This window comes from Phoenix dactylifera, chromosome 1, assembly GCF_009389715.1.
Source record: "Phoenix dactylifera cultivar Barhee BC4 chromosome 1, palm_55x_up_171113_PBpolish2nd_filt_p, whole genome shotgun sequence".
In the NCBI taxonomy this organism is placed as follows: Eukaryota; Viridiplantae; Streptophyta; class Magnoliopsida; order Arecales; family Arecaceae; genus Phoenix; species Phoenix dactylifera.
This window is the reverse complement of record NC_052392.1, coordinates 23,858,326-23,868,910: the sequence shown is the minus strand read 5'-3', so window position 1 is coordinate 23,868,910 and position 10,585 is coordinate 23,858,326. Positions and strand designations below refer to the sequence as shown.

Below are 10,585 nucleotides of genomic sequence, written 5' to 3'. Positions count from 1 at the left end.
TACCTATTTACCTGGAAGGGCCATAACATCGTCATTATCCCCATAGCAAATTCTAACAGAATCTCCAAAGCCACTAGAATTGAAGGAAAGTCGTTCCTTACGCTGTCCAGAACTGAACAGAGTTTTGACTCAGAAGCAAAGGGATTACAGAAGATTCATGTAATGGTGGTCAAGGGTCTAGTTGATAGTTCAGAAATTTATGTAGTGAAGGCAAAGCCTAGAAAAGTTCAGCAACCATTTGAAGAATTTAAGGAGTTGGTGGCTGATGATTTTCCCAACTAATTGCCGCCAATGAGGGACATTCAGCACCATATAGACTTGATACCTGGGGCAAGCTTACCGAACCTTCCTCACTACCGCATGAGTCCAAAAGAGGATGAAATTTTGAGGCAAAAGGTGAAGTCACTGAGAAAGGGGTTTATTCTAGAAAGCATGAGTCCTTGTGCTGTTCCGGCCTTACTAACACCAAAGAAAGATGGGAGTTGACGGATGTATGTGGACAGCTGATCCATAAACAAAATCACAGTGAGGTATAGATTTTCCATACCTCGCTTGGATGATATGCTGGATATGTTGGTAGGATCTAAAGTCTTCTCCAAAATCGACTTGACGAGGGGATATCATCAAATCAGAATTCGGCCTGGCGATAAGCGGAAGGCCGCTTTTAAAATGAAGGAAGGGTTGTACGGGTAGCTAGTCATACCTTTTGGGTTGTCTAATGTATCGAGCACCTTCATACGGTTGATGAATTAGGTACTGTAGCCTTTCATTGGATGATTTGTTGTCGTCTATTTCGATGATATCTTGATTTATAGCTAAGATGAATTGGAACATTTGACCCACTTGAGGGAAGTATTGGAGGTGTTGGGAGAAAACAAGTTATTCATTAATTTAAAGAAGTGCAATTTTTTAACAACTAGGTTGCTGTTTTTGGGCTATGTGGTGAACTTTGATGGTATCCATATTGATGAAGAAAAGGTGAAAGCCATCTGCGACTGGCCTGCTCCCTAGACAGTGATGGAAGTACATAGCTTTTATGAGTTGGCCACCTTCTACAGAAGGTTTATCAAAAATTTCAGCATTATTGTTTCATCTATTACTGAATGTTTGAAGAAGGAAAAGATCAACTAGGGAGAAGAAGCAAAAAAGAGTTTCTCTTTGATCAAAGAGAAATTATGCAGTGCACCCATGTTGGCTTTGCCGAGTTTTGACAAACTTCTTGAGGTAGAATGTGATGCCAGGCGGAAGTGGTCCACATATGATTAGAAATTTTATGCGGTTGTGAGGGCTCTGAAACATTGGGAACATTACTTGGTACGGAGAGAATTTATCCTATATACTGATCACCAGGCATTGAAGTTTTTGAATAGCCAAAAGCATCTGAACAATATGCATGCTCGATGGTCCACATTTTTGCAGAAGTTCCCATTTGTTATTTGGCATAAATCAGGAACTTCAAACCTTGTAGCTGATGCATTGAGTCATATGGTTGCATTGCTTGTGACCGTGAGCCAAGCAGTAGTTGGGTTTGAGTGTCTGAAAGAATTGTATGCTGAAGATGACGATTTTAAGCAAGTATGGGCGGCATATTCAGCAAGACAACCAGCGGGTGATTATCATATTTTTGATGAGTATTTATTTAAGGGGAATCACCTATGTATTCCTAGAGTCTCTTTGAGGGAGAAACTCATTAGGGATCTGCATGGAGGTGGTCTCAGCGGCTATTTGGGAAGAGATAAGACCATGGCACTTCTTGAAGAGAGGTAAATCTGGCCTTAGCTGAAGAGGAATGTGGGAAATCTATTGAGAAAGTGCTATGTTTGTCAAACAGCAAAGGGGCAAGCACAAAATACAGGTCTCTACACTCTTTTACCTGTTCCTAATGATATTTAAGAGGATCTATCTATGGATTTTGTGCTCAGACTTCTGCATACACAACGAGGGGTCGACTCTGTGTTTGTGGTGGTCGATAGGTTCTTGAATATGGCCTATTTCAATCCTTGCAAGAAGACATCCGATGCATCCCATATTGCGAGATTGTTCTTCTGAGAGATTGTTCGGTTCATGGAGTTCCACTATCTATTACTTCTGATAGGGACTCAAAATTTCTAAGTCATTTTTGGATTACTCTATGAAGGATGTTTGACACCTCCTTAAAATTCAGCAGTATGACACACCCTCAAATGGACAGCCAGACGGAGGTGGTGAACAGGACACTTGAAAATTTAATTTTTAGCATATGTAGGGATAAGCTAAAACAATGGGATCATGCTCTACCCCAAGCCGAATTTGCATACAACAATGCCGTTCATAGTGCTACCGGTAGATCCCCTTTCTCACTGGTTTGTTTGAAACAACCTAGACATGCCGTTGATCTAGTATGTCTGCCTAAAAGTCTAGGACGGAATATGGCAGTGGAGAATAAGGCAGATCAGGTCCGATCTGTTCAGGCAGAAGTTAAACAGATATTGGAGGAGACTAACACTAAATATAAGGCAGCTGCAGACAAACACCGTCGGCATAGAGAGTTCCAAGAAGGGGATATGGTGATGGTGTTCTTATGCAAAGAAAGATTTCCAATTGGGACTTACAACAAGCTCAAATTGAAGAAATATGGTCCTTACAAAGTGTTGAAGAAAATCGGCAACAACACCTATGTCATTTATATGCCTGATGATATGAAAATTTTGAAGACTTTCAATGTTTCAGATCTGTATCAATATTACTGTCAGGAGGTGCCCTTGTATTCGAATACTAACTCGAGGGCGAGTTGCTCTCAAGTGGAGGGGACTAATGCAGAATAAAAGATCATCGCTGATCGTTCGAATGAGATGAAGGCTCAAAAGACTCCGAAAGTGCATGACAGTTTAAGAAAATTCGAAAGAGGATGAGGCTGTATAATTTCTATTTCTGTTAGCTGAATATTTTCTATTTCTGTCTTATTTTAGAGTTTCTATTTAGTTTCTGCCTTGTACTTTAAAGAAACACAACCCAAACAAATATAATCTTATGATATCCCCGCCCTTCATCAGTACCACCTCACTAATCTCCTTTGAAACCAATTAGCCAATAGAATTAAGCTCCTCACCTAACCCTTATAAATTTGTATTAAATTGTGACTCAAAAGTTCCACCTCGACTCAAAAGCCACTCACCTTAGCCTGAAGGCTAACCTGAACCCAACCAACCCGATACAAACCAAACCCAATCCAACTCGTTGCATAATTACATAAATAATTCACATCTATATTTTCAATTTGTATTTGTGCTTCCTATGAATTATTTATATGCTGATACTATTATATATTTAGTTGTATTAAATTACATATAGATATACTATTAAAATTAATTGATGAATGGATGAGACCTCTCCCGCTTTTTGTGAGCCCATGAGATTACAGGTCTCCCCAATCGTAGAGTGTAGCGGACAAAGCAAGATAGCATTTCAAGCATTCTCGACGGTTCAAAAACATCCCATCTATGCTTTTAACAGTTTAAAATTTAAACAAATATATATTGTTGCCGAGGCACGATGTGAATACAAGGGAGAACACCAGTTTGTCAAACACAAATAAGAAGCGACGCCAAATTCCAAATTAATGTTCTCAAACAAACAGCCACATTATTCAGAACAAAGACCGAGCATTCATCACACTATCGAACTTCCCCATGGAACTCCTCCTCCTCCTTCAAAGCTTGCCGATGAACTCTGCCAGCCCTTTACCGGAGCTCCCATCCACAGCCACAGCCTTCACAGCCTCCTTCCCCAGCCTCGCCGCCGACGCCCGCAAGCCCTCGTCCTCCATCAGCTCCCTCACGCGCTCGCCGATCTCCTCCCCTCTCACCACCTTCTCTTCGCCCTCCCAGCTCCACTCCTTCACCCAAATCCCAAGCCCACCCCTCGCCATAACGTCCGCATTCACCCTCTGGTCCCCTAACCTCGGCCACGCCAAGATCGGCACCCCGTGCAACGCCGCCTCGGTCACCGAGTTCCACCCACAGTGGCTAAGAAACCCACCGACGGCTACGTGCCCCAGGATCTCCTCTTGCTCCACCCACCCCTTCACCACCAACCCCCTCTCCCTCACTCTTTCCAGATACTCCTCTCCTAATAATTCCTCCAACTCCACCTCTTCCTCTCTGTCCACCACCTTACTCTTCACCACCCACAAGAACCTACACCCACTCCTCTCCAACCCAGTTCCCAGCTCCTTCATCTGCTCCGCCGACATGGCGGTCCGGCTCCCAAAGCTCACGTAGACCACCGACCGTGCCGGCTGGGCGTCGAGCCAGGGGAGCGGCGAGCCTCCTTCGCAACCTATCACCGGTTTCAGCGGTCCGATGGCAACCACCGGAGGAAGCCCGGCGGGCACCACCTTCCCCCCGTTCAGCGCGTCCAGCGCCTCCTGCTCCAAGGCATGGAATGTATTGATCAAGATGCCGCAGGCTTTCTGAAGTATTCGACCATTCTCGACGAATTGAGTGGTGAAGAGATTGTTCGGGTCGTGGAGCGGCAGCGGGATGGAGGACTTGGGCACTGTCCGCAGGCCGGGGATCTCGACGTCGCCGACGCCGGCGGTGGTTTTGGCGGCGATGTACGCTGGAAAGTGTGCACAGAGGGAAAGCATCGCGGCGGAGGCGGTGAAGAGAAGGTAGCACGGAAGGCCGACGCCGGCGAGGACGGGGAGGAAGGTGGAAACCAAGGAGATGTCGACGACGACGGCGGAGACCGGCGGGGAGGCGGCGGCGAGGAGAGCGGGGAGGAGGTGGGCGGAGCGGCGGATCGCCTCGAAGCGAAGGAAGAAGGGGTCTGTGGAGGCGAAGGCGGAGGGGTCGAAGTCGGCGAGGCGGAAATCGAGGGGGCGGAGGCGGGGGAAGGCAGCGAGGAGGGCGGCGACGCGGCGGGACTCGGCGGAGGAGACGGTGGGTTGGACGGTGATGAAGGAGACGTCGCAGCCGCTGTCGGAGAGGGCGACGGCGAGGCGGCAGAAGGGGGTTAGGTGGCCCATGCCAGCGCTGGGGAGGAGGGCGATGTGGGGGGCTCCCCGGCGGGAATCGCCGGAGGTTCGCATCTCCGGCGGAGGCATGGTAGAGGGGATTCGGGGGCTGGTTTGGGTTTTGTACAGCGAGTTGGGAAGGCGCGGAAGGGCAGATGGCTGCCCGAGGGTGAGGTAGCGACCGGATTTTATGAGATCGCGTCTCTTCTGCAGCTACCTACCTCCATTAAGTGGCATTTGGCTTTTATTGGATGCATGTGGATCCGCTGAAGGCCACGGATGGATTCGATGTTAGGTTTTTCTTTTTGTTATAGCTTGGTAAAACCATGAGCATTAGATTTACTCGATGGAATTAAAAGATCTCAGAACTAGAGAATATAAAGTGGTCTGTTATTCAGATCCTAATTTGAACTAAAACTAGTCGCAGACCCGTACATTGCACGGAATTTACTATGTGTATATATATAGAGAGAGAGTTTATAAATATCTATAAATTTTGATTGAATTGTATCTATGTGATTATAAAAAATAGCTTTTTACTGTAAATTATTAGTGTAACAATATTTTCATGTTGTATGAAGTCGTGTCATAAATTAATGCTTGAACAGCTACGGAGATGAATAATTGTAGTGTGTGGCTACAGTTGCAAACCTGAAAAAGCATGAAAAGTATAGCTAGCATCAATACTTTATTAAGATAATAAAGTCAAGAAAGCGAAATGTATCAGTTGCTTTCTAATGCAGTGAAATGAAGAATCATCGGCAGTATATAATTGATATCAATTATCGATGATTATTTCCACGATGGATCTGCAGAAACTTGAAGTTTGTTAATATATTTCATTTTAATTCAATAGAATAATTATAATATATATAGAACTTTATCTTATTGTATAATTCTTATGTCTTTGGGAGATTATTAAAAATCTCCTTGTACACTATAGTGCATCTAGGAAGTATATCATCATTATTATCTATCCAGATTTTAACTCCTTGAGATCTTGAGACAAAGTGGCATATAGTTGTCTATGATTGAAAACCAGTTTTCGCAAGTATAAGCCGACATGGTTTCATGTTTGGCCTCATCTTCTGTGTTAGAATTATACCCTCAGAAACTAATTTGTAAAACAATTTTGATAATTATTGAATTATTCATTTCTCCTTTTCACGTATATGTTTATTTGTTTATTGGGTATTTTATTATGACATGAGATGTTCACATGGTATATATGTTGAGTAACATTATAGAAGGACCACACCGATGATTATTGAATTATAGGCGCGGAGTGGTGGTTTTTCGGTTCCTTGTTAACTCATATTGTTCTAGGCCGAGCTATATATTTTAGGCCTACACTTGTTGTGCCGCTATATAAATAGGATGATAGGCTCTGTCATTGAGGTAGAGACCTTAAGCAGACGAATGGGTGCACTATAAGAATACATGTACTGAATTGGATCTAAATATGAATACCTTCTAGAAGTGATCACTGATGTTGAGAAAAGTATTCAGCACAATTAGTTTATATGTCATTTGACTTGAGAGGTCTATGCAGATATATTTGGTGTATTCTTGTCCTTTGATTGAGTCAATTATTGATGGTCTTCTCAAAGATCATATATACAGACAAAGTTAGGCTTTGAGTGCACTAGATAAATTTGTATAGATGCTCAATAAGAAATCCACTAACCTTAATTTGAGGTAGTATATTCAGTATGTCTGTATGAGGTTAGACCAAAAGAAAAACTGGCTAGTAAGATTGTTGCCCAAGAAGACAATCCAAGGGGGGGCGGGGGGGGGGGGGGGGGGGGGGTGAATTGGGTTTTAAGTAATAATTGCAAATTAAAACTTAATGAGTAACTAATTAATATTATTGCAGGCTGATTAATTAGATTACTAGTTGTAGTGAGTGGAGAGGATGGAAGAGACAATGAACCAATTACAAACACAAGAGGTTTTATAGTGGTTCGGAGCTAACCCTTGCTCCTACGTCTACTCCCCAAGCTTCACTTGGGAGTTTACTATAATCCCTAGAATTACAGCCGGTTGTTTTACAAGTTCACAACCCAACTTGTTGTTTTCACGAGATCACAACGAACTCAGTCGGTTTTCACAGACTCACCGACTAGAACCACCCGATTGTTTTTCCGGGATCACAATCGAATCCTTACACCGTTGGTTTTAACTTCGGCTCACCAACAAACCTCAACAGCCTTGATTCAATCCCCTGATTGAATCAAGTAACAAGAAAACAGTTTGTAAAGAGTACAGAAAAAGCTTCTTAAAAAGCAAATATGAACAATATAAATAATGTAGAGTTAGAAGCCCTCAAACAGATTTTGGAAGAAGAAGAAGGGGCTTCTCGAACTCTGAGTCTCCTCTTTGAATGCACTGATGATCTGATGTCAGAGGAGAGCCTTGAATGCGAGGAAGACGTTTGGAGGATGGACTTCAATGCACTTCTTCCTTCTTTCTCTTGTATTTACTCTTGAGAGGCTTTGGTAGGTGGAAATCCCTTTTGCTTTGAATGGAGTCTCTCTCTTGATGTCTATTACTGTTTACTCTGGCTATTTAAGCAATCCCCATCGAAAAATAGCCGTTAGACACACTTTTAGAGCCGTTCTGTACAGTCTGCAACTCCTGACATAGTGTCCGTTGGAATCGGAGTCGACTCGCTCGATCCGGAGTCGACTCGGCTGTTGCTGGAGTCGACTCATGCTTTACGGGAGACGACTCGCCCACTGTTCAAAATTTGAAATAAAGTGCTGTCCCGTTCTGGAGTCGACTCGGCCAAACTTGGAGTCAACTCGCCAATGTCTGGAGATGACTCGGCCCTTCGGAGACGACTCGTTCTCAGAGTTCCAGAGATTTGTTTTTCTGCATTTCTTTCTCGAGTCGACTCGGATCATCTTGGAGTCGACTCGGCTCTCAGAGCCCGAAAACTGATCCTCTGTGTTTGGAGTTGAACTGCCTCGGAGTCGACTCGCACTTTGTTGGAGTCGACTCGGCTCTCAGAATCCGAAAACCGATCCTCTGTGTTTTGGCTTGAACTGCCTTCTAGTCTTGCTTTCCTCTGAGAGTCGACTCGTACTTAACTAGGAGTCGACTCGCCAAACTTCGGAGTTGACTCGTAACCTTCTGGAGTCGACTCGGTTGCAGGGTCTGAAATACATTGTTCTGTCTTTCTTCTGTTACCCTTTGGAGTCGACTCGGAAACGTCGAGAGTCGACTCGAACCCTTCTGGAGTCGACTCGCTGACAGGGTCTGAAAATCAACTTTCTGTCTTTCTGTCAGTTCTCAGTCGGAGTCGACTCGTAGTGTACCGGAGTCGACTCGAGCATGTGCCAAAACTTCTGAAACACTTGGAGTCGACTCGTAACCTTCCGGAGTCGACTCGAGCTTCAGACTTTGGTTCAAATTGAGTTCCATACTTAGCCAAAATGTATTGAACCAAAGCTAGAGACACTTAAACATAAATTCACAAATATTTGGCTGAAACACTAGATTGAATTCATTAGTATAACATAAGATATACTCAAATGTTTTGAACTCATCAAAATCAAATAGGGTTATAATCAATCACTCCACAATCTCCCCCTTTTTGATGATGACAAAACATTGAGTATTTGTAAAGTGAATTGCTCAACCAAAAGAAGATTTATAATAAAGTTTTGAAATGAATTCAAGCGTCTAGTCATTTAATTTATCCAAAATTGAAAGGTGTGAAACAGTAAATCCTGAAGTTAAAGCTCCCCCTTTCATTTGGAATTATATAAGCCTTCATGTCATACAATCAATTGTTTGGCTTATATGTGTTTAATGAATTTGCTTTCTTAAGATTTCAGATTCTCCCCCTCAACATATGCATTCAATTTTATTTAGATTCTCTGAATTTTCTTTTAATGTCTTGAAGCTTTTGAGCTTAAATTTTTGGTTTTAGAGGAAAAATCTGACAATTTATTCTTGAGTATGATTCAACTAATCTCCGAATATCCCTTGAATAGATTTTGGAGATTACTCCTTTAGGAGCCCCAACAGAGAGATAATGAGCCTCGAGGTATCGAATCCACTTAGAACAAATTACTTTTTGCTTTAAAAATTTTCTTTTTAGTGATTCCCTTTATATTTCAATTCAATATATTTTCTCCCCCTTTTTGTCATCATAGCAAAAAGGCAGAAGGCACAGAAAAGTACAAGCACTCAAGAATGCACAATTTTGAAAGAAAATTTCTACTCATTGTATTAAATTCAAATTTGAGTACAAGTGTGATCACATATCAAAAGAAGTCCTCAAGGGACTGTACATCACAAAAACAGATAAAAAATACACTAATTCTTCTTTGTAGTGGAGGATGTGGCTCCCTTACTTAGTCTAGTGTGTTGGATGACCATGCTTAACCCCTCATTGATGTTCCCTAGTTGTTCGAGAATCTCCGAGGTGGTTCTAGACCGAGTCAAGGAAATATTGTTCACACTCTCCTGAAGTGTGTCCAACCTGGAGATCAAGGCCTAGGCTAACCTCTCTGCGCCCTGGCTCTGGCTGCCTAGCTCCTGTCGGATGCTGTCTCGCATCTTCTTCGTGTCGTCCTTGACGTCACTCATGTTCCAGTATTGAGCTTGGACCAGGCTGCGCACATTGGATATCTCCTCCCTCAGGTGCGCAATCATTTCGGCTACGGCTGCCAGGGAGGAAACTAGCTCGGTGGAGGGAGCACTCTGAGGACCTCGGAGCTCCCTCAGTAGATCATCTCTCAGTTCCCTCACTATCTCCTGCCGCAACTCTCGGAGCTGCTCAAAAGATATCCGAACCTCCAGGGGCTGCTGCTGAGAAGGTGGGGCAGTGGAGGTGGAGGGCTCAGTATAGGTAGGAGCAGAGGTGGAAGGAAAGGTGGGAGGAGCTATGTCATGGTCCTGATCATGATCGGGACTAGGTGAGTGATGAGTGGTAGGGTCAGAAGGTGTGGATGTGGATGTGGATGGTTTCCGTACCCAGACTTCCCCAACTCTATGGAAACCCATCCGATGGAAGGTCCCCTCACCCATGCGATCTGTAAAACGCAGTGAGCGAGAGGGTTCCCCCTCAGGAATAGGGACCTCTAACTCCCTAAATATAAAGGTAAATAGCATGCCATAAGGAAGGTAGAGCCTAGGTTTATCTAGGGGTTCACACATGTACTTGTAGATGAGCTTGGGAAAGTTGATGGGAGTGTCTTGGAGGAGATGGTACATCAGTGCTAGGTCTCTCTCTGAAATAAAGTCAAACCTACCCGTTTTGGGGAAGAGAGTCTTAGAGATGACACTTAGGAGAGGCCGCATTTCAGCCGAAAGCTGATTTGCGAACACCTCCTCTATGGGGGACAGAGGTGGACTCCCTAAGATGGTCGTAAGGGCCTCTGTCCTATCGGAGGGGTGTGTGGGAACAATCTCCTCACTCGAGAGATGGAGGACTCGAGCAATGAAGTCCTCCGAGATGAAAATAGGGACACCCATAACAGTTCCCTGGATACCCCCGCTAACCCGTGCGATAGTACCATAGAATTTCCTAACCAACCCTAGATAGGTAGGGAGGTCAAGTGTGCAGAAAAACTCTAA

General features: G+C 43.9%; 2 protein-coding genes across 2 annotated transcripts; one reads left to right on the top strand and one right to left on the bottom strand.

Moving 5' to 3' along the window:
* Positions 1 to 291: 291 nt before the first annotated feature.
* LOC120111166 lies at positions 292 to 1,767 on the top strand. The gene is made up of 2 exons (XM_039127744.1): positions 292 to 396; positions 1,420 to 1,767. Exons 1-2 carry the CDS (start codon positions 292 to 294, stop codon positions 1,765 to 1,767), a joined length of 453 nt encoding a protein of 150 aa, XP_038983672.1.
* Positions 1,768 to 3,478: 1,711 nt separating this feature from the next.
* LOC103716468 (UDP-glucose:2-hydroxyflavanone C-glucosyltransferase-like) lies at positions 3,479 to 5,223 on the bottom strand. The gene has a single exon (XM_008804476.4). The coding sequence runs from the start codon at positions 5,084 to 5,086 to the stop codon at positions 3,689 to 3,691; it is 1,398 nt and encodes a 465-aa protein (XP_008802698.2). The 5' UTR covers positions 5,087 to 5,223; the 3' UTR covers positions 3,479 to 3,688.
* Positions 5,224 to 10,585: the final 5,362 nt, after the last annotated feature.

What these genes read in the sequence shown, in the direction of transcription:
- LOC120111166 (XM_039127744.1), top strand. Translation starts at nt 292, where the DNA reads ATGAGGGACATTCAGCACCATATAGACTTGATACCTGGGGCAAGCTTA. An exon ending in ATGAAATTTTGAGGCAAAAG is followed by an intron (nt 397 to 1,419) that starts GTGAAGTCACTG and finishes ACATTTTTGCAG; the next exon opens with AAGTTCCCATTTGTTATTTG.
- LOC103716468 (XM_008804476.4), bottom strand. Translation starts at nt 5,086, where the DNA reads ATGCCTCCGCCGGAGATGCGAACCTCCGGCGATTCCCGCCGGGGAGCC.